Source organism: Lacerta agilis, chromosome 3 (genome assembly GCF_009819535.1).
Source record: "Lacerta agilis isolate rLacAgi1 chromosome 3, rLacAgi1.pri, whole genome shotgun sequence".
NCBI lineage: Eukaryota > Metazoa > Chordata > Lepidosauria > Squamata > Lacertidae > Lacerta > Lacerta agilis.
Window position 1 is genome coordinate 86,195,642 of NC_046314.1, and position 24,740 is coordinate 86,220,381.

Here is a 24,740-nt window from a genome sequence, read left to right on the forward strand (position 1 = left end):
GGCTGAAAAAGTTTGCTGAACCCTGAGTTAGACCCAATTAATTCACAGTTCAAACATATGTGTTGGACACATAAAGCTTCATTAAGGATTGTTATTTATAATTCAGAAGTGAAAGAGAGATAGTGTACCCATAGACTGTAATGACTCTCATGTAAAGGATAAAGTTCAGAAATCTTTCTTCTCCATCCTCCCTGGCCTCCCCCGCCACTCAAATCCTTCCGGATGTGTGTATTAAAATGTTAATAACTTTTAATTCTAACTGCTTCATCAGTATGAATCAGCTGTTGTATTAAGTGTGAAATCTGACCATATTTGAGATCTTTTAGACCCCAACATATTTGACGGGCTTGATTTTTCCGCCTCTCTTTTAGTGAGGAATAACCTTTTAGTGAAATCTTCAATTTGCATGTGTAGTTTTATTTTTTTTAAACTGTACACAGGGGTGTGAGCATATGAAGGAACAATTGAATGTGAGGGGACACACAAAGTTGGTGGGGGGAAATACACATCCTCGTTTCTATACCCTTACAGGGTCAGCTACAACTCTAAATACACAGGGAAGGGCTAAAATTAACTTTCTCATGCTGGAATTTACCTTAACTTGCTAATGCTTTCCCCCCAAATCCAGATCCATGCTAGACTGGCACTGCTATATCTGGGTATCTGGGTTTTATAGTGCTTGGCGGAGCAGATGCCTTTGCTGATGTCACCTTTATTGCCAGAGACCCAGTCACAAGCACTGGCAGAACCTCCAAAAGGTCACTGCGCCAGATGTCAGTGCTGTCTAAGAGAGCCTGGGCAAATTATAGCCAGTGCCTGAGGAATTATGGAGCTTTATATATGATAGCTCTTTGGATCGTCCATAGGAAGCAGATGCCGAACTTTTCTCCCTACCTGTCAGACTGAACAACCTGAGGGGAGGGCAGAGATCCAGCTTCCATCCATTCTATGCTATCTTTACACCCAGAAGACCATTGCCACTGTAGCAGTGGTCTTTCATGCTTGCGAATAAAGATGAGTGTGTAACACCGCCGAACAAAAGGAGAAGGCGCATGTGTGGATTTGCTCGTGCCCATTTCCCGCAGAGCGCATCCAAGCATAAAGAAGTCAGAGAGGCTGGTTTACCTTATCAAAGAGATATTTTTCCGGGGCACCTCTTTGAGGTCACTAATGGATGTGGTCTTCCCTGCAAAGCAATAATTGGGGTTGTAGTCAGTCATAATGGTGGAGGTGCGCAGCTTGCTCAGTTTATACTCGGGGCTCTGTAACTCCATCTGCATAGCTTGCAGTTCCTGGTGTTTCCGACGGTACACTAGAAACAGAGCACAGCAAGTTAGGGGTGTGGGCTTTCATCTGAGTGCGCCTTGAAAAGCAATTTTCACTAAGAGCTCTGGTTACTTCTACGCCGCTCAGTCTGAAGCTGGGGTTTCATTTCGGCTTTGGAATTTAGATAGGAGGCGATGTAATACTTGCAGTTCATATGATGCAGACAATCAAGTGCTGACGGATGGTTAGGGCCCATGGAGGTCTGTGCTGTGCTGCTTAGGCAGACCACCACAGAGTGCCAAGGCAAGGTGTGTGGGGAGGGGTGCTGTGCACACACCAACAGTCGGTGATTGGCCAAGTGTCGGTCAGGCTGGAATCCACTCTCCAGGCCGGAAGGAGGCCAATTTGGTGTTGCGCTGGCCTGGGAAAACACATGCCAGATGTCCCATGTCCCATGCCAGATCATGGGGTGCAGCAGGCACCACCCCACAAAGGCACCCGACCTCAAAGATAAGTGTCACTGTTGAATGATATCACAGTTTGCCACAACTAGAGGCATCCATTCATGTGGTGCCCGCCCTGTGGAAGATTGGATCATGGATGTTATTTGCAACCACATTTGTTTTGGAATGCATGTGGTTCTTCTTCTTCCTCAGATGAGTTTGTGTATCCCTATCTCTCTCTCTCTCTACACACACACACACACACACGCCCAGTGTCAGCACCCAACTTTCTCAGAGAGCTGCCAGGGCCACAGCAGGGCCCACACTAGTGCCAACCCTGGGTTCTGGCAGTGGGTGCTGGGTCTGAGAGCCCCCTACCATGTAAAACTTCCTCCAGTACTCCAGAGTGCAGGACGAACTATAGCCCCATTTAGTTGTGAAAGATTTTAAATTGCAAACAGGAGCCCATGGATATAGGTACACCCCCCAAAAAAGAGTAACCATCACAAATACTCTTACAATGCACTTATTTTTATGCTCCATAGGGCCAAAGCAGATGTTGTATTTGTCAGGTACTTTGGGCTTCACGTGAAGCTGTTATTTGTTATACAAATGAGTGGTATTCCCCCTCCCCTGAGCTGGATCAGGACCGTGACATGGGAGGAGGAGGGGACTTTAACCCTTTCCCCCTGCAATGGACCTGATGAGATCCAGCCCTACCTTGAAGTTTGCAAGCAAAGGAAAGACCCCATTAGTGCCAATAAAGGATTTTCTCCCATTGAAAATACCAGGTGCAAGGCTATAGAGCTCACCCTTCTCCCACACTATGGTCCCTATCAGACTCAGGGTGGGGGCTTTGCTAGCTATCTGCAAAAGAAAACAACAATTATGCAGGACCAAACTGCGTGAAAGCCATGTCTAGCCCTTAATTTGCCTTCCACTGAAATGCCTTTGTTCTCTCCAGGGTAGAAACATGAAATGGGGCTCTTGCAGAAAGTGTGCGGACTCTAGTGCCCATCAATATTAGCGACACGTGATCTGATTCACATGGAGCACAGAGTAAATAAATATTTGCAAGAATAATTTGGGCAGGGTTTTAGATCTAGTTTTCCTTACTAATTTTCTGGTCTTTTTCTGCCCTTGAGAGTGTTTTAAAGGGGGCAACTAACATTTTGTAGATTCCAAACTCATCCATCAAGTCCTTGTTTTAACCTTTCAAGTTCCTGTGGGAGCATTACATGCCTGGGGGGGAAAGTACAAGACTAGAATTAATTGGACATGCAAAAAGTTACTTTGAAAAAGTAATTGGAGCTGGGCATGAGAGTTCCCACAGCATGTTCTTGACTCTGGGCAGATTAGCACAGTACTGCAGTACTTGTGCTGTAGTTTCAGCTCTATATCTATTCCAACAGATAAGTTACTTTGCTGTGTGCAAGGGGTGGAGGGAAAGCTGATGGAGTGAACCTGTTGTAGTAATAGGAGCAGGGATTTGAGAGCCTATTATCACGCCTTCACATTTCTCCTATCGCAAGACTCTTGCTTTTAAGAACTATGCAAAAGACTCATTCAGGATTACGAAGCAGAAGTGCAAGATGTGAGCGTCCAAGAGGGAAAATTAGTCCTGCAACACAAACATGCAGCTTCTTTTGTTATTTTTAACAAAGTAATGAAATTTAACGTGTGCTTGATTAGTTGGTTTGTTTAGATGAGGAATGGCCATTTGGTTGCTTGTGGGCCTGATCTAGTCCTAGAGGTTCCTTATCTAGTCCCTAGAAGCAAGACCAAATTTCATTACTGCAAGGAACTCAACTAGATGGCCTTAGACCAGGTATTCTCTCTCACCCTCAGCTCCCCATCTATAATAATAATAATTTTATTGTACTCGGCCCATCTGATTGGGTTGCCCCAGCCACTCTGGGTGGCTTCCAACAGAATATAAAAAAACATATGATGCACCAGACATTAAAAGCTTCCCAATACAGGGCTGCCTTCAGATGCCTACGGAAGGTTGTATACTTGTTTATCTCTTTGACATCTGGCAGGATGGTGTTCCACAGGGCAGGTGCCACTACCAAGAAGGCCCTCTGCCTGGTTCCCTGTAACTTCACTTCTTGCAATGAGGGAACTGCCAGAAGGCCCTTGGAGCTGGACCTCAGGCTGAAGCCCTGTATACAATACAGTGTACTATAATGCTGGCCTTCTTTGCAGGGTTATTTTTTTAAAGATTACAAACAGCACAATGTATTTGAAGGATGTATTTGTTGTTGTTGTTGTTGTTGTTGCACTTTTAACTGTGAGGAAAAGTGGCATCACCCGCCAACTAGCATCACCCAGGGGTGTGATTTGAACATATGCACCAATATCTTTGAAGTAATGATAATGATAGCGATTATGATCGCACCATCAATGTTCATGGCACTTCGCAGAATGCGGAAGGAATGGTCCATAACCAAGAATGTTTAGCCGCCTATAATTTAACCCAGAGAGACAAAAGAGAACCTTTGAGAAAGCAGAGGCAGAGATAAACCGGATGGGATAGGAGAATTATAGCAATTTGCCAAAGCCTGCTCAAGTGATTTTCTAGCTGAAGCGGGATTTTAACACAGGTCATATACAAACAGCCTACTTAACTAATCTATAAGGAGACAGCCAGAACACAACATGTGTGCTATTAATAACTTTTTAAAAAAAACCTGAGGACTGCAATAAATCACTCCATCAGTCAATAAGCCAACCAATCGATACATTTCTCACTCCTTTAATTTAGTCCGTTCCCTTAATTCAGCCCAGTATGTGCTGCATTGGTTGTATGCAAAACTAGGATATTCTGCAGCCCAGCTAAAGCTCACTTCTGTAACTGGGCTCCTCTGCTGCATCAACAGCCATTTAAAATGGTCACAATGGCAATAATGTTTGTCGTGCCATTCAGGTGATTAAGGCCGGAGGATGCACCACATTCAGTGAGTATCGCTGATTTCAGCATGTTTTGGGTCAAGAAGGAACTCACCTATCATGATCCCAGAAAAGGCTAGGATCAGAGCAGCAACGAGGGCAGATGTCACTACAGACAAGACCAAGGAGAGGGAAGGATTCTTCGTAGGCAGTACAGGCTCAGCTGGAACAGATGTGCAAAGACAGAAGGCATTAAGTTGTTCTCAGCAGCCTGCGGTAGTTGCAAAATACCTTAAAAGAGATATAGACTATTAAGGTCTCTTCATACATTACATTTTTGGAGTGTAACAAGGAGGGTTTTGGTTTTTTTTTTTTACAAAGAAGCTTACACCTAAAAATGCAATGTGCAAATGCAACAGACAGGTGTTTGAAAACACACAATTCATACAAGAATGGGGATTGGCTGCAGCGCATACTGAGTGCACATTCAATTGCAAATCCAGCTTTGTTATTGTATCATGCATGAAATTTTGGTTCATACATCATGTTAAGCCAAACCATGGCTCAGTGCAGGCACACGAGCATGCAAACTGCTGGGGAGAAGATCGCTGCTGCTTCACTCCTGCCCGGTCGTTTTGCTGTTGAGCCGCATTGAGCTAGACCATGGTTTGGCTTGGTGTGCCATCCAAATCCAAGCTCAGGGTTGGCCGGCTCATGAAACGAAGTGGTCAACTCAGGTGGCGGATCTGGGCCCCTGCTCATCACTGCTGCCTTCCTATGTGAGTGTGCCCCCACCTCCTCCTCTTCTGCCATGGGTGCACCCTGCTGCTGCTGCTGCAAATACACTCTGCTGCAGACACCCCCTCTATGGATTTACGTATAAGCTAAACAAGCTATAGTTTAGGGCCCCAATCTCTTGGGGCCCCCAAAAAAATTAAAAGGGAAAAAAACTGGATTTCCAAAATATAAGATAAAAGACAAATAAAATAAACCCTACATAAAGCAATAGTGGCAAATGGCTTTAGATACCTATTAGGTCCGTAAATTACCACATAGCATATATTCAACACAAAAAAACAGTGACAATTTGTTGTTGACAAAGGACAGCTGGACATATAAAGGGCCCCAATACCTTCAGTATTGAGCTTAGGGCCTCATCAAACCTAAATCCGGCCCTGGTGGTGGGTATGTGCCCACGGCAGAGGCAGCAGAGGCAGTGGTGATGGGACATTTTGCCTCAAGTTTGCTGTTATTGTTGCTATTGTGTTATTTTGCATTTAAATTGTTTTACATTTCTTTATTGCAAACCGCCCTGGGAACTTTACGTGATCAATCAATCAATCAATCAATCAATTGGAGGGATTTTTTTTTTTTAAAAAAGTGAACAATCTTCCACTGCTGTATTATCTAATTTAACTCAGAGCTGAAACTGGCAGCTGCTTTGCATTTTGGGCCTGCCAATTTAACATTTTCTCCCTCTCAGCTTTTATGGCTTTTCTTTCATATCCATTGAGTGCCAATGTTAATTTCCTGATAGAAAACCATCTGTTTCAATGGCTTGATCTTAATTGAGGAAAGTGGAACAACGGGCCATTGGAGGGTCACAGATCCAGGAGAGCTGATTGCAGCAGAGGTTCACCCTGCTTTCTGCACAATGTAAAGATAGCAGATGGAATGAATGGGAGGGGCGGAGACAAAATACAGAGCCATGTGGCAGGAAGGCAAAGTTTGCTGTAGTATCTTAGGAGCTTATTGGCTTATTATGCAGTGTTGGGAGCACAAGAGCAGGGTTATTTTTCATCCAGAACTCACTGGAACTCAGTTCCTTCACCTCTCAGGTGGGCACCATGGCCATTACAAAAAAACAAGGTAGGCATTCATGGTGAGTTCCAGCGCCTCTTTCTCTAGAAAACTAGCACTGAGCACAAGAGTTCAGAAGCAGAGGCTGATTTCACTGGACAGCGCTGATGAAATGAAATGAAATTTTAGCAAGTGGCTGTGAGGGGACATAATATTCTGACAAGTAGAGAATTTTAAAGGAACCCACTGCAGGAAGCAGAATAGGTACACTCTCATACTGAGATATTTTCAAATAATGTCAAATAATTGCACCACAGTAGAGGTAATGTACTTAGCACGATGGTTAATCTAACCTTCTTGAGGATTTTTTGATGATTTGCAGCCCAGCTGCAGATTGAAGAGTCTTATAGAACAAGTATACATTTGAAAATGCAACCCCGACTACATTGACCACATGCAACACATTCATATTACGAAAGGGATATGGGGCTGTGCTGCTGGCCCTGCCCCCAACAACATGCCCACCCACTCCCCTCCCAGCTCCACTCCTATGCAATGAGAATAGGTCTGAAGGGGGAAATGTCTCATGGAGGCTCCTCCACAGAATCACCAATGGGTGCAGAGCTCCCAGTCACATGGAGGAACCTTCACAGGCACAGCTGCCTCCCTCTTCAAACTTTTGCTCAACACACAAGAGAAGGAATGGCGAGGAAGCCCAGAAGATGGTGCGAAATCAGTGCAGCGGCCAGTAGTACAACCCTGCTTCCCATCTGAGCTAAAGAAGGCCTTTCCTGTCCGGCTTCTTACCTATGCAAGAGACACCATCATCAGCCAACACATACCCGAAAACACATATGCAAATAACCTCCTGTGTCTTCATATCAATGTGGCACATATCGTGATCACAGTGGCTACAGTTCACATGCACTTTGATTTCGACTTCGCCATGCCCATCTGTCACTAGGGAATGGATGAAAGAAATATTACTAATTTGTGATCTACGTCAAACGCTCACCCAAAACAGGGCACAGGCATACCCATAAAAGATTTGTAAGCAAGACAATGGTAGACTACCAGCTGACCTGAGGTGGAATGAGCTGAGGGGCCTTTGCTATTGTGTATTAGACAGCCTATTATCAAGATATTCGTACAAATATTATTACCCCATTGCTTAGAAGAATGCCCAGTATTTCTAGTTTGGAATCGTCCAGTTTACTAGAAGGCGGAAAACTAGAGATTATAGCAATAGTCGCAAAATTTTGCATGGCAGTCTTCAAAATACGTCAGTCATGTTTACCCATTGGGTCTATATAGCCTTTTCATCTTTCCTTTAAATTACTTTTCAGTTGAAAAACAATTCTCTGTCCTGGCTGCCTTCCGGACGAGTTCCTCTGAGGTAATCTGGGGGGGGGGGCTGAAAGCAAGTGATTACCCCAATATGATCTCTATTACAGCAGCCTCCTCACTCTGAATCTCTTCCCTCATCATCATTGCAGAGTAAGATGGGGGTGTCTGTAAAGGGAAGACAGCTTCACATACAAACTTCTGGACCCACTGATTCAAGAAGAGCTATGTTATGTCAAGAGCAAGATCTGCTGTTGTTTGGCCTGAGGTATGTATAAGTCATTGTCTTCTTTAACGACTTTTGCTATGCCCAATTTAGCACCTTAAGAACTTTCAGACTATTCCAGACATGTTGTCCATATTCAATCTGATATAGCCCTTCAAAAGTATTCAGATATTTTACAAACACATCATAACAATCTCTCTCGCTGGTTGAGTTGATTAAAATACCTTTTAATGCTGGGGTGTACAATGAACCATACTGATTATTAATAAAAGATGCACCATCTTCTCCATCCATCTCTGGGTCATTGTTTTCTGCTGCATTGCCACCTACAGAAAACATGAAAACACCTTAAAATATCATTGTGATGCCAAGGTTTTTGAAGAAAAAAAACCACAACACATATAAAAGAACAACAAAGAGTCTTGTGGCACCTTAAAGACTAACTAATATATAGTAGCATAAGCTTTTGTGGGCCCCAGATTCCACTTCATCAGATGTGGCTAAGTAGATATATATACCCTGAGTACAGAGAGAAGAAAAATACACACACCACATTTTAGCAAACTTGAGCCCCCAAAAGCCAAGCAATACAAGAGACTGTCGTAGATCTATCACGGTTCCACACAGAGGACAAATGAATACAGAATCAAATACGCGGCTGTGATCCACTCCTGACTGTCCCACTCTCACTTAATCTCTTTTCTATGCATGAGAATGGGCACAAACCACACTTGTAAAATGACAGAGAGTCTTGTTGCACTTGACAATGTTATGGCATAAGCTTTTGTGGGCTATAGCCCACATCATCAGATGCATGGAGTGTGAATTTTTCTTTTGGAAGGCCCCATATTTTGTCATACGGAAGGGAAATAATAGAATCATCCAATCACAGAATTGTAGAGTTGGAAGGTACCCTGTGGGAAATCTCTCCTAGCCCAGGCATCTGACGAACTGGGCTCTAGTCCACAAAAGCACACGTGGTAAGAAAATGTGTTAGACTTTAAAGTAGCACAAGGCTCTTTGTTTTTTGCGGCAACAGATTAACACAGCTAAGCCTCTGAAATTTTTAAAAATGGGAACACTCGGAAAAGAGTAGGGGGCCATCTTTATCTCTCAGGACATTCAACAGTAAGACATTAGAGCTGCCATATTCCCAAATACTTTTCAAAGATGGATTCCAGCAATAATATGCTGAGCTGGAGTTCATTAGAAAATCTGACTGTAGAATTTCAACTGTACAGAACTTGGAGTGGCTAGCACACTATGGAAAGTCGCTGCCATTTTTAGGCATTTGTTTTACTCAACTGATTGTGCTATGCCAATTGCTTACCAGTGGGATTGCATCTTATGAAGTGGGCTCTAAAACCCAAAAGTTTGTGCCACAATATTTGTGTTACTTTAAGGTGCTACAAAACCCTTTGGGGCAGAGCCAGATTAAGTTAGTTGAACTTTGGTTCCACTGAAATCACTGGGCAAATTGATCATGTCTAAAGCCCCCATTGATTTCAGTGGGAATGAAGTTCAACTAACTTAGTCAGGATTTAAGACATGGTTGTTGTTTTCTGCAGCAGACTAGCACGGCTACACTTCTGGTATGTGTCACTACAGCAGGTAAAGGGAAAACACTAATTACCAACTCTACAAAATAAAGGACATCTGGCAGAAAAAGGACAATCATCTGGCAAAATATTAAGTGACTACTGGGTCATTTCAAGAATTTCAGTTTAATAAGCGGTTTGAATGACGCAAATGAGTATTTCAGCACAATCCCGGGGAGATCCATTGAGCAAAAGGATTACAATTGTGGGGGATGGTAAACTGCTTTCAGGTTGTTGTTTTTTTGACACTCAAGCGGTGTATAATTTTAATGAAATAAATAGATGAAATAAACAAAAATCTTCACAGTGTTGTTTGAGTGACAGATTGAAAATGCTGGTGTTGCAAAAGTCAAACTGCTGTTCAAGGCATAGCAATAATCAGACAGGTTTTCTCTTTTATCACATTGAGTCTATGGTAACTCATCTTGGCATATGCCATACACCAGGTATAGCCAAGGTCAGGCATAGGCAAACTTGGCCCTCCAGATGTTTTGAGACTACAATTCCCATCAACCCTGACCACTAGTCCTGTTAGCTAGGGATGGTGGGAGTTGTAGTCCCAAAACATCTGGAGGGCCGAGTTTGCCTATGCCTGGTCAAGGTGATGCTCTCCAGGAGTTGTTGGACTCCAACTCCCATCAGCCCCAGCAAGAATGACCAGTGATCAGAGATTATTGGAGCTGAAGTACAACATCTGGAATGCACCACATTTGCCGTTCCTGTCATGCAGATCCTGGGTTATTACCATGAACAGTACAGAATCCTTTCTTGTTACCCATTCTTAAGCCTGCCTAAACCAAATAACCAATCAATCTACCAGTACCAAGAGCGCTATTTAATTTTAATCTCCTCTGAAGAAAGGGAAGAAATGAAGAGGAAAACACATTTGAAAATTTAAATAATCATACAAGGTTATTTTCAATTCTGTTTTTCAGAAGCAGCATATATAATACACATCCAGTTCAGTAAGGTTTTGAAATCAACTAACATTTGCTTCCTCCAGGATTCTCACATATATAGGTGGGTTCCCCCCCCAACCATTTTGAAGTGGTAAACAATAGGATGGAGTCACCACAAGATGATTTTTGTTCTCACATGAGGGATCATCTGAATGCTTCAGTACCTCTCAGCCATGTGTCGAGAGCAAGACATGCCACATTCTGGTCTAAACAACATTTTGCGTTTCCCAGGATTTAGCACATCCAACATGTATCTGAGATGTGCCAGCATTCAAATAACCAATCAGCATGTATAAAACAAAATTACCTCATGGTGATTTCTCCACAGCTGACACCACATCCATCACATGTTGTACCCAAATAGGAAACTAGTAGCATAAGGTGCAAGAGACCACCACAGATGAGAAGATTCAGGATGGCCCAAAAGATTGGAAGACAGGTTGTGAAAATTATTGTCCACCTGGTGATTTGAATTTTAGGCTCTGACAGCTGTCATAATAGGCCTTCAATATTGCTGTTACATTTGGCTTCTCTGACAACTGGCAACCATTGGCAATGGAGTCAAGGACTGATTGTGAAGACTGAATTACTTGCCTTGTCTTGAGAGGTCAGTGCCTCTAGAGATCAAAGCCAATGAATATTTGTGGCACAACAGTCTTCAAAAGTACCTTGATGCCATAAAGCACAGCAAATGCCTCCTGCTACTATGTCATCATTCATAAACACAAAACTTCAAGAGGACACCATCATTATTCAAAATTCACAGCAAGATCTTGAAGGTTGACGGCATCACCTTTTGAAAGAACTTCCCACCATGCAGGACTGGTGCTTTTGGTTGCTTTTGCCAAGAGTTATTCAACATGCACTATGCCACCAGCATTAACTGGTGCATAGGCTAATGTAAGTACCAGAACAGTTTGGCACAGCTGCAGTGTAAATTGCAGAGACTTGATGTCAAGTCAATCAATGCCAAGCCAAACACCATAACCCCCCCAAAACATGGATAGGGGCACCCCTGTAGTTGTGCAACTCTCTCTGGCTCTGCATGTGTTCAGGGCAAAACGTATGCAGCTAGAAGTGTGCTGTACTCATGAAAGTCCTCTGTGTGATCTAGAACTCTGAGGGTTCTAAATCGTATTGGGAGCCTGTGCTAGTGCAGCAGGAAGCCCACTTGCCCTGAACAGGTAGCAAGCCAGAAGGAGTTGTGCAATAGCAGGGTGGAGTCAAGAGCACGGTCCTACAGCCCCTTTGTCCTCGTGTTGACCGTCTAGGCAAGTAACACCTGGATGGAGCTTGCATCATGTTAATGTTCATCTAGCATTAAAAGGCAACATACTGTATACACAGGGGGTCAAGAATGCTACACAAGCCTCCCACCTCATCAGCATCTATAGCTGGAAATACTAAACTTCATATTCTAAATAAACGAGACCAATCTGCATAAGTCGTGCAGTTCAATGCTGCACAACTCAATTTCATGGAATAATTTGCTTTTTTGGGGAAGAAAAAAAAAAACCCAGACCAAACAACAAGGAGAGAAAAGAACACCAGGGGTATTCTGCAGGGAAATAAAGTGTGCTGAGGACCTTGCATGTAACCAGCTGAAGCCCTTCAGACTACCTGCTCTCTGCCCGCTGATCCTTTAGCACACCTGTAAACTCTATTCCTATAGGTATGAGGGCTAGAAACTTTTTTGGGGGGGGCAAATATGAATCAGGGTGCCCAAAATTCCAAAAAAGGGGCAATGAATAGATTGGTACAACCTTGGCCATGTAGATTCTTAGACCCCCCCATGCGTCAACACTTAGCACTACATGACATTCAAATATACAGATAGCTATCGATGCAAATAGAGATATGCCAGGTATAGGGGAATTTTGTTTCAGCAAAATTTTGCTGAGCATTAGCACTAAGGGAGGGGAAGGGACACCTTGAACACGAAGCCACTTTACCTATATATCCTCCGCCTCCTCCACCTGAGGAGCACCCCCCTCCACCCCCTCCGAAACCCCCTCTTGTCTCCCACCCCCACTTCTTCATGGCCTGGGGGCAGGATTTTCCTCCGGTAGCGCCTTCCAGCAAGGATTTTCCCGACCAGAGGAAGGAAGTGTTATCATTCCAGCCACCTCCACCACCTGCAAAAAGGGAAAATGGTTCCAGTAAGTTCCCGTTGCATCCATAAAACGTGGGAGAAACTCAGATAGGGTATAGGTTCCTTACTGGAAAGTACAGAATTTGTGGAGCACAAGTCTCATCTATACTATGTATACACTTTTTTGTTTTTAAGGTTTTATGTGCTATAACAATAATTTATTTATTTTACCCCTCTCCCCCATCTGACTGGGTTGCCCCAGCCACTCTGGGTGGCTTCCACAAAAATACAGAGGGAAAGGTGCATGGCAGGGAGAGGAGAACCACATCAAACACTGAAAGCTTCTCAAAACAGGGCTGCTTCAGATGTCTACAATTTTTTTAATAGTTGTTTAACTATTTGCCACCTGCAGGAAGAGTGTTCCACAGGGTGGGTGTGACTACCAAAAAGACCTTCTGCCTGGTTCCCTGTAATTTCACTTCTCACAGTAAGGGAACCGCCAGAAGACCCTCAGAGCTGGACCTTAGTGTCTGAGCTGAACGATGGAGGTGGAGACGCTCTTTCGGGTACACAGGGCTGAAGCCACAGCTTCCTCTAAAGTATGTATGAGAGCGAACAAGCGGGGGAATTAGTTTCTTGAAATTCATTGCCTTTCTTTCATTGGAGGCTCAATGGAAACCTGACACACTTAAACCTGTTTTTGTGCAGTGTCAGTCGAGGTGTACACATGCCTTTGATGCTGGATTGTGGAGGGTCAATATGACTCTATGGTGCCAAAAGGGCTGGACCTGCCATGTACCAGGATGACGAGGAAACAGATGAAAGCAGAAATTGTGCCTGGATGTTGCATCAAGACTTTTAAAGTGTCAAATCTAGTGTCTCTTTAGGTAGCAAAATGTCTTGGTCCAGCACTGGCTAACAAAGGCTTTCTTTATATCATAACAGTAATATGGGAACACATATAGTATCCTCTCCGCAAATGACAGGTTAATCCAGAAGTTGGGCTAACAAGGGGAGAAACCAAAGCTTACTTGCAAAGCACATGCTTTTGTGTTCAGAAAGTGCCAGGTTTGAGCCCTGCCGTCTCCAATGAAAAGGATGGGGAACAGATGATGGGAAAGCCCTCTGAGACTGGTGAGCTGCTACCAGTCAGAGTAGACAGTACTAGGCTAGATAGTATAATAACATGACCTTCTATAGGGCAACTTCTTATATTCCTGATTATTGTTCTTGTACTGGGTCATTTGGAAAAGCAGCACGGAAATGGATCTATGAAACACAAAATTCACCTAGAAAACGGGATCTCAAAGAAAGCATTTACTTGAAAGTTTCAGACCCTAGGTCAGGAATGAAAGAACAGGGGCTGCTACAAAGAACCCTGTGTTGGAGTTTGACATTCCTTTGGTTTCTGTGTCACACTCCATTCCATGCCTGAACTCTTTGAGGCATATTGTCAGGAGCTGGACTGAGGAGGAATGGTGAGGACTGCCCCTTCTCCTGAACCTTCCCGAGAACAGGAGGACAGTATAGATTTACAACAGTGGTTTGCAGAAGGCCATAGTTCAGAGGCTGCAGAGAGAAGAAGCTGGGAAATATTGGGAGAAGAGCAGCAGGAAGAAGAAACACCAGGGGAGAGAGAGCTGACAGACTCGGTGTCTTTAGAAAGCATTCCTGACCCCCCTCCCAGGACCAGGCGGGCCTTGAGAGTAGTAGAATAGAAAGCTCAGAGGCAGAAAACTCAGATCAGCTGATGCAGGGATGACGTAGAAAATGAGAGACGGAGGAGCAATGCCATTATCTAAGAGAGACTACATTCCTTCATCTCTCTCTCTCTGTGAATATTGAATAAAGTACTTGGTAAGAACTCTTCTTGTTTATCTGTTTCTTGGCTGCCACCGTGGAAGGGATTGGATTCCCTGAAGCCTGATACATATTGAGGCAGCTGTTCTGATATTAGATATTCTCTTTCCCCTCTTTCAGCAACCCCCAGCTGGAATTCACTATACAGTTGAGAGGGAATAGGCCCAGTTCACACTAGAGAGAGCCTTTGTGTTGTTGGAAGAGTGTGTGGGCACCCTCTGTTTCGGACCACATAGATCACAGATCCAGACACCCTGTGCTACCGCATAATTGGCACAGGCACTCTATCTGAGCAATCTCTCTCCTTTTTAAGGATGGAGAATCACATAAATCAGTTGGGGCATCCACATCACACGTGACATAACCTGTGATATGTGGGGGAGGAGTCTACTTCTACTTCTGATCCATTTGGAGACACTGACTGGCTCAGTGTTTGAATTGGGCCAATAGTCATTCTCCTTCACCAATGTTTTAAAATTTCCAATGACTAGGCTAAAAAGAGTGCGGAAAGCAGTCTACCATTGTGAAAGGCTGCTTGTTCTACAAATCTACCGTTTTTGATTCCACCTCATTGAGAGGTCTGTTCCGTGTGATGGAGGAATCAAGCCTTTAGCGCAGCAGTAGGGCATGTTGAATTTTTCAACTTCCAAATTTCAAAAATGAGGGGTGCTAAAAAGTTGGGACTGGGAATTCAAAAGCTGGATTAATATAATTTAGTTTGGGTTGGTAAATAACTACATAAATATATTGACTTTAACATTTTGGGGGAATTTCCAATAAACCTATCTCATTAAAAAAAGAGAAAAATTGTATTAAAATAATTAAAAATGATTGCCAAGTACTTGCAGTAATATAATATAATATAATATAATATAATATAATATAATATAATATAATATAATATAATATAATATAATATAATATAATATAATACTGTAACCAGTGGGAATTGACCTACAGTGGCTTCTAAAAAGAGAACAAGAACTGGAGACATTTGTGCACATTAGCAAACTAATTGGAACTGGCAGAGAGTTGCTGCCCTTTGAACTCCCAACTCTGTGAGACGTTATTAGGTATGGGCTGCTGCTAAGAGAACAAAGTGGTAAGGATGTCAGAAACTACCCAGCAGCCAGTCTTGCAAAGGACATTTACCCTAAAGTGCTCGAAAAGTGGGAATGAGCAGACAGTTTTTGGTTGTTGCCCCTATTGTAAATTCACAAGCCACAATCTTACAGAAAATCAAAGAGAACCAGGAGAAGGCCAAAAATATATGTCTTGATAGCTAGATGCCGAAGAGGTTATCACTTTAAAACTTGACAAGCTTTGTGACATCCCCAGATGCAAGTGTATCCCCGCCCACCATGCTCTGAATTAGGCTGCCCTGCAGATGCTAATTGCAAAGAGGAAACAAAATAAAAAATAAAAAAATTCCTTCCAGTAGCACCTTAGAGACCAACTAAGTTTGTTCTTGGTATGAACTTTCATGTGCATGCACACTTCTTCAGATACACTGAAACAGAAGTCACCAGACCCTTATATATAGTGAGAGAGTGGGGAGGGGTATTACTCAGAAGGGTGGTGGGAATGGGTGATTGGCTGATAGGTGTGGAAAACCTGTCGACGACTGTTAATGATTGCAATTGGTCTTACAGGAAAAAGCAAGGGGTGAGATGGCTAAAAATAGCTTTGTCGTGTATAATGAGATAAGAATCCAATGTCTTTGTTCAGACCAGGTCTCTCCATGGTTTTAGGTTTGGTAAAGAGGAAGCTCACATTAACTGTACATGCCCTAAGGAGATGGAGATCCCTGTGAAGGAACTTGCTTTCATTAAAGGTCAGAGAGAGAAGACTGGACCACATCTATTGGACCACACCAGACTGGCTTGCCAGATCTGCCTCAGCATAACAGACAAGTCAAAAAGTGGAAGCGGCAAGAAGATGAGAGAAGGAGGTTTGCTGAATATAAGCAAAGAAGAAAGCAGAATGCTTCAATACCATCAAATGAAATAATTTTCTCTGCTGAGGAAAATGAAGAACAAATAGCTGACGCTGAAGATGAAAATGATGGAAGTTAGGAATTAAGAAAACCAAGCAGGCCTTCCACTTCTAATAAAAAGACAGATTAGAAATACATAATGTTGTTATGCAGAGCATCAGATATAATTTTGGCCTGTGTGCCACAGCTGCCATCCCCACTGCTGTCTTTATGGATGGTGTAGTTGATCACAATAAAGTCAAGAAGGGCCAAAGAAAAAAGTTATGAAAACCCTGTATCAGGAATTTGATTATCTTTGTCCGATGGGTGAAACTGACTGCATCTTCTTGGGTGGCTGTGAAGAGACAACTGAAGGTTGAAAGCATACATTTCAGATCAGCAGTTCCCCATCATCACCACAGAACAGCATTATTCTGTGTGCAGTGAACCAGATGAAAGATCTCTACCGCTTCACTCTGGTGAAAGGCTCAAAGGGAGAAAAACCAGCAGAAGCTACTGCTAATAATCTTGTAGATTTCATGAAGAAGGGCATAGATAAGAGCCTGCAGGCCATTGGCGGTGATTCTACAAATGTTAACACTGGCTGGGAGGGTGGTGACATGCATTGGGTAGAGGTCAAGCTTGGTTGTAAGCTGATCTGGTTGGTTTGGGCCCTCCACACCAACGAGTTACCCCTGCAACACTTGATCACAGCACTTGATGCGAAGACCTTATCTAACAGCAAGTGGACAGGTAACATTGGCAAGATGCTAGACACTGCAACAGAACTTGAAACTGATATTTTATTCACCAAACTCTCCATTGGGGAGTCTCTTACTTCACTGAGTGACAACGTCATAAAGGATATGTCTACTGATCAAGTGTACGGGTATCAGATCACACGCGCCATAAGGTCAGGTAAACTTCCCACCAATCTGGCCCAGTGAGCCTTTCAAGGTGGTTAACAACAGCAAACAGGCTATGTCGCATATGAATGTATACACAAGAGAGATGTGAGGGCTGCATCAGTGGCCAAGGAGCAAACTGGAAGCTGATGTCCACGAGCCATTCAGAGCAAGACTTAATGAAACTTCTTGTTTAAATTTCTTATTAACCGATGTCATTACTTTCTAATGTTGTTTTATGATTACAAGGTAATGTTGTATGCTTAGCAGGACATGTTTTATGCAGAGAAACTAAATTTTTAATAGGCATTACCTGACCTTTTCAGAAGGTAAAATTAAAATTCTGTGGTTTTTCCTAGAGCGGCATATGTGCTTTTTAATCAAACATAGATTTACCAAGCTAAATGTTGTCCAGTCACAAAAAATAATAGCAGATTTGAATTCATCACACTCAAGAATGTATTTTTAAGACCCCTCACTGAATAAATGTGCAAAAAATAAACCCCCTGCCCTAAAATGACATGCCCTAGGTTGGTGGCATCTGCTCTTCAGAACTCACACCAGCTGCACATTGGACAGGTGCCATCTCCACTATCTTTTTGATGCTTATTGAAGACCTTCTCTCCCCCCCCCCAACAAACGTTTTAGGTGGAGATTTTTATCCCAGTCGGCATCTCTGTTGGAGCTAAATGGCTTTTAAATAGATTTTTATTGTTGATGTTTTTATTGTTAAGTAGCTTCAGGACGTTTTATGGGAAGCAATTCATAAATGAATCAATCAAACGAACAAATAAACAAACTATGGTTTATTAAGCTGGGGGAACCATATAGAAGGATAAAAACATCATAATTTTTTAAAAAGGAAACAGAACTGAAAAGAAGCCTCTGTGGTAAAGATTGGTGCATATGGATATATGCAAAATAAGACTGCAGAAAAAGTTAATGATCTGTGTGGAGGAAGAGAAGTTGCCTCAGCAATGGCCAGAATGGGAACCATCCATAAAATGTTTCTTCAAAGGAGCACTGCTGGTGCTAAGGGCTATTGTACTAAGTGAGGTGGGTGTCTCCTTTTTGAGGTAGTACTTTTAGCAATTAAGAAACACTGAGAAAAAGAGAACACTGGCCAGAATAGGGCAAGCATTAGGTATACACTGTGCAGTATAAAAAGCAGCAGATACTAGAAAATTAAACTATGCATAAATGGCATCTCAAAACTCTCCACCAAATTTTCAGGTAGAGGAATCAGAGATACTATTTCCATGAATTATCTGACAGTTTCTGGAGTGGGGAGGCTGTGCTGCTCACCATTAGTAAACGGCAGCAACCAAATTTCCCTCTTTTCCCCTAAGGTTTCTCTCTCTCTCTCTCCCTCTCCCTCTCCCTCCCTCTCTCTCTCTCTCTCTCTCTCTCTCTCTCTGGGTGAGGGGGATGTTGGTAGCATGGTCACCATTTTGCATTGTCCACAACGGCCAGACCAGACTTTGTCATGTACTGGGTCTTTGGAAGGAATAAATGGTGGCTGCCACAATGAATGAATAAATACTAGAGAATATTATGGGAAAATAAAGTGGCCTTCCTTTTCTAGCAGACTGAGAAAGAAAAATATCAGATGTTTTCTCAGAAAAATGTATTCTCTTCAGCTCTACTCAAAATAAACCACATAAAAATTGGATGAACATCTGGAAGTGTTCATAAATCCATTCTCCTTCAGTCTAGAATGATGTAGAACAAATACTGCGTCTTGGTTCTACTCTCACAATCAGTACCGGACAACATAATAATGGATCTTAAAATCACACAGATAAACGCACCAGCAACGTGTTATAACTAACCTTTGTAATTTATAATAACAATGGTTAAAATAATAAAAGGGATAGATTTCCCAATGTCTGTAATGAATGTTTATGGAAATATTCTGTATGAAATCTCCAGGGGCACATAAAAAAACCCCGTTTTATTTTATTTTGGAATGGCATCAGCATGCAATAGCTACCATTTTCTGATTCCATAGAACATATGGCATTAAAATAATTTCCCCAAACTACTAATTGCAAGTGTAAAAGACAGTTATATGTTATATAAGGGGTCGCTAATCTGGGTTAAGTGATCTCAACTTTATGTCTTGTTTGAGATTAATTTATATTCAAGAGTTCTCATACGCAGCAGAATTCCCAGTCCACTCGTTAGAAAAAGATTATTTGGTGCGGGGTGGTGGTGGTGGTAATAGATGATGGGTGAACTGGTCAAACAGTTGTACCTTTTCTTCTTCTTAACTACCATTTCAACATAAATGTATTAAGGGGCAAATAGCTCACTTTTAATAAACGACATGAACATTTGTGATCTGGTCAAGGTAATACAGACCCTGTGGTTCAGCAGGGAAATAAAGTGACAGCTGTGGGCTCTAAGCTAACACCCATAACTCCTGAGCTATTCTTCTTTGCTAATGATAATGGCTGTGATCCAAAGAAGTTATATGAATGTACAGGGGAGAACCATATGGGCAGCCGGAGCTTTGCGTGATAAATTGTCACTGCAGCAGTTCCCAGGCTGAAGAGACAAGCTGCTGCTTTTTAAACTATACAACTGCTTGTTTCTCTGGCAGGAGATGCTGATGCGGCAAATGCGTCAAACAAAGTTCTAGCCCATTGGGTGCTGCTTCTTTGGCTCAGAACCAAATGGCTTTTGCCAACCATCTTGTTATGCCTGGCAAGGCACTTGGAGTGAGTTAGTGGACGTTCCTTACCTGCGGCTCCTGGTTTCCCACTGAGCCCTGGAACAGATGTGTCATTCTCCAGTTTTTCTTGGTGAAATGTATATGCTTTGTCCCTGTAGGCCTTGCCACCACCTCCTGCTGCAACAATCAAGGGGACTGGCTTTCCATTTTCCATCTTGACAGGTGGAATTGAGAAACAAAGCTGGATTTTAGATGTGTCAGACATGTAAATAACAAGTTTGTTACACTAAGCCAGCCCCCCAGGCTTGTGGAGTAGCCCAGATTACTGCTGCATTATTTATCTGCCTGCATCCCAAAGATTAATTGTGACCATTAGGTTTTTCATGTACTGTAGGAGTAAAGAGCAGCAGTAACAGTATTTGGCAATGGCATGCACACAGGGATGCCAACAGCACCGGGAATATACCACATTTTGTGTAGTGGAACACAGTGGATCTTCTCTGAAGGGTTCTGTTACAACACGTTGCTATTGCTTGCTAAACTGTGTGTTCTGGCATGTACAGCAGAGTTTAATATAAAATATTATATCTCTTTTTAATTCCAATAAAAGTCCCTAGACATCTATCAAGTGGACATAGCCTTCAGAAGGACAAGCAGACACTAATAGGGGAATCACTCCATCCCCTTGTTCATGTTGGTTGCCCTCTTCTGAACCTTCTCCAACTCCACAATATCCCTTTTTGAGATGACATGACCAGAACTATACACAGTTTTCCAAATGCGGCCACAGCAGAAGTTTCCATTTTTGATTAGCCACAGCTTGTTGTTTCAGCTGAACTTGAGAAGAAGAGAAGAGTTTGGATTTGCTATCCCGCTTTATCACTACCCAAAGGAGTCTCAAAGCGGCTAACAATCTCCTTTCCCCTCCTCCCCCACAACAAACACTCTGTGAGGTGAGTGGGGCTGAGAGACTTCAGAGAAGTGCGACTAGCCCAAGGTCACCCAGCAGCTGCATGTGGAGGAGCAGGGACGCGAACCCGGTTCACCGGACTACAAGTCCACCACTCTTAACCACTACACCACACTGGCTCTCAATTGTAAATGATCTTAGCTATGGTTTGTCTGAAACAGGGCAGCTTCAAATACTGGTATATGACCCTGGGCTTTTTCAACCAATCACAGCTAGGATTAACTAAAGTTTGTATTTTGGAAGTCACACTAAACGGTGGTTAATAGAGAATGAAAATGAAAGCTTCCAATCTTATTGCAGCCACACTGGAAGGCAAGGGGAGAAGGAGATGATACATGAACTCCAAGGTCACTGGTTTAGCACGATATTTAATCTGGCCCACAAATGTAAGCATATGTGTCATTTCCACACTAGCCAGCTCCTTTACCCAACTCTGAATTCCTGAAGCTTAGGAAAAGGCTGTAATAGCAGCAGAGAACACAGTTTGCAGGTAGGGCTAGAAAATGTCTCTTATTGGGACCCCGGGAAGCCACCACCAGTCAGGATAGTGAAACAATGAGCTAGAACAGACCATTGGTATTTTCTATGTTTCTGTGGTCTCACTGTCACATAAGAAAAAGTGAGTTGGTGTGATGTCATCAAACAGATATGAGATAATTAAACAGCAACCTATATAAGAGCATGCATTGTAATTAACAGGCTCATTTGGGGGCAGGGGAGATCATAACCCCCCCCCCCCAGTTCAGGCTGAAAAGGACCAAAAGGAAGGAAGCTCAAGTAAACCGAGTGCCTCAAGCTGAAAGGACAAAGCTTAATATTTGTATGGATACTGGATATTTGCATACCTTAAATATATAAGTTGCTCCTCCACCTCCACCACCACCTCCAGCCCATTCATAGACACTCTTATTTACTTTAATTTCATCTTCAACAACATTATTCTCTCCAATGCAGACCTTCTGTATAACTTGGTTGGTCAGAGTCTGTAAATAAAAAATGTCCAGAATTATACTCTTCCCATGGACCTGACATAAGACTTCACCTATCAAAACACCTCTGATTATGCCCCCTGCCAACTCCTAACCTTATTTAATACTCACAAAGCAATGGACATCAGAGCAGCTGTAACTGTGGCCATGTCAATGTAAGGGTTAGCCTACGCATGCAGCAGAATGAGGTGGTAATGCAGAGGAAGAGCCCTGTGGTGGTAAAGTGGGCTGTATCACTCCAGACTGTACACGGGGAGGATCCCGTTACTGAATGCTCTCCTGCTGTGCTAGATCAGCCTTTCTCAACCTTGGGTCCCCAGATGTTTTTGGCCTACAACTCCCATCATCCCTAGGTAGCAGGACCAGTGGTCAGGGATGATGGGAATTGTAGGCCAAAAACATCTGGAGACCCAAGGTTGAGAAAGGCAGTGCTAGATAATGCTGCTGTTTTACTTGTAGGATGTTGGTTATGTGAGAGAGCAGTGAAAAGTGACAACTCCACTTGCAGTTTGAAGTGGAACAGTCCACTCTAGCACATTGGGACTCTGTCACTTCATTCTGCTCCATGTGTAGATCAGGCCCTGGTCAATTGGCAAGGAACTGATAATGAGGCTAAAGATTCTGTGAAGAAGAACCTATTCTCTTGCATATCTTAATTTGCTGCTTAATGCAATCATAAAAAAGTGTTAGGCAGCCCCATAAAGTGATAGCATATTTTTTATCTTCAATGAGATTATCGGAAAAGAACCCTTTCTTCCTGCCAATAATTAAGACATTTGGCCTTCATGTATATTTCAAGGGATTCTTCAATGAAGATTAATGACTGGAACCACCTGACAAGCAGGAAGAAACAACGGCACTCAATTTAGAGAAAAGGTCAGTGGTAGAATGAAGAATACAGAGTCTGCTCCCAGCCCACCTAGAAAATCTTCCTACAGTGTGCTTCAGCCCAGCTTTAGAAAGATGTAACTGGGGATGGACAGACCCACTAAAGGGTGGTCCATCCCAGTTTTGCACAGGGATGGAACCAAGTCACCTTCATTCTGTTTAAAATCTGAACAAAAACACAAATGCAAAAAACTCCCAACATTAGAATAAAATAAAAGTGCTTAAGATGTGCCCAAGGGCTGCCTCCATTTGGTGAGTTGGTAACATTTTCCTTCCTTCAAAGAAGCTCGGTTATCTAAGTGTCCACAGCCTGGAATGGCTAGTGTGTGTGAGGCTTTGAATAGACAAGATCAAAGGGAGTGCCAGGACCTGATGTGGATTCATGATCTAATCTAGGTCATGCTCCACCGAGATTGAATCAGGTAAGTCCGCTTTGGAATTCGACTTCTGTACATTCCTCCCCCATCAACTAGGTGCAACAGAAAATGCACTGCCCTGTGAGTTTGGCTGCAACAGCAGCAGCATCTGCTCCCCTGTACTGAGTACAGAACAATGTATTCATTATGAGTGCACATAAATGCTAAATCTGAATTATGCTGCCTTAGGTCCTACAGACTGCCAGAGAAGATGCATGGGGAGGAAAAGGAAAGCCTCTGAGATACATTGCAGAAGGTGTTGACTCCACTCGCTCTGGAGACTACTCAGATGCTGGCATAAAATGAGGCTGCTTCAGAAGACAAGAGTTGCATTGCTATATTACTTACTTATTTATTGCATTTATATCCCACAATGTCTCCAAGGAGTTTGGTGGGTTTACATGGTTGACTCCCTGTCTATTTTATCCTCGCAGCATGCCTGTGAGGTAGGGTAGCTTGAGAAACAGCAGCCCAAGGTCACCCAGTGAGTTGAATGGGAAGTCGAACCAGGTCTCCCCCACTGATGGTTCAATATTTTAGTCACCATGCCATGCTGGATTAGACCAAAGGTCAATGCAGTCCTTCAACCTGGTGCTAAATAGCTAAATAGTGGCCAGCCATCAGAGATGGAACTTTTAGTTTAATATTAGCTCAAATGCCATGTTCTTCAATAGGCCACTTCAGACATTCATCAAGGTCTGCTGTACAGATGGATATCTTATGATTTCTCAGCAGTTGTCTGCGGTATACTACACTTGATGGCTGGCAAATGAGTGTGTAAACCAACTCCATTGAAAACCGTTTTATTTGAAACGTGGAAAGGTGTTCAATTTCTTGCTATGGCTTTATATCTGTTTTGGACACCCCACTGATGCTGTAATTTCCAAGTGATATGCATGCAGGCCAAGGCTTGCCCCCATGTTGTTCAGATCAATTTGACCTACAATATTGAAATAGGAGGGAAGGTGGCCTTGGTCCCTCTCATGATTTATAGGCCAAAGCTCAGCCAAGGAACATGAAAAACAACATAGGCCTAGAAAGAAACTATCTTACAAAATTGCACATGCTGATGATTAACCAAATACAGTCCTGCTGCTTTGAGGTTATTTACCTTCATATGGAAATACTTTGCGAGGGAAACAGAACCTGATCTACAGCAACTTAATCTTAAATTTATACCTCTAAAGTTAAGCTTGTTGATCAATAGCAGGCTCTCAGAGCTGGTCCACAGAAGGCTGTAGGTGCTATAAAAATCCCAACACTTGCTAACTCTAATTCACAGTTGGAGAAGGGATGGTTAATCAAATGACTTAGTGCAATGACCCAGAGAAACCAATAGATCACAATTGGATTTTTTTTTTTTTTTAAGAAAGACGACTTCATGGCAAAGACATAACTGATTACAATCCAATCAAGTTAAAGCCACTTCCACAAGTCAAT

General features: G+C 42.8%; 1 protein-coding gene across 3 annotated transcripts in view; it reads right to left on the bottom strand.

Annotated features, from left to right (window-relative positions):
- Positions 1–24,740, bottom strand: part of ALK (ALK receptor tyrosine kinase) — a 269,183-nt gene that overhangs the window by 25,643 nt on the left and 218,800 nt on the right. For 2 of the 3 annotated variants that reach the window (XM_033144624.1, XM_033144623.1), the window contains 7 exons: positions 21,853–21,990; positions 20,107–20,251; positions 12,481–12,663; positions 8,196–8,297; positions 7,209–7,361; positions 4,717–4,824; positions 1,126–1,312 (listed from right to left, as the gene is read on the bottom strand). In XM_033144624.1, coding sequence (XP_033000515.1) covers positions 1,126–1,312; positions 4,717–4,824; positions 7,209–7,361; positions 8,196–8,297; positions 12,481–12,663; positions 20,107–20,251; positions 21,853–21,990 — 1,016 coding nt within the window. Of the gene's footprint in view, positions 1–1,125; positions 1,313–4,716; positions 4,825–7,208; positions 7,362–8,195; positions 8,298–12,480; positions 12,664–20,106; positions 20,252–21,852; positions 21,991–24,740 lie in introns of those variants that run through there. The other variant, XM_033144625.1, reaches the window with a different exon arrangement.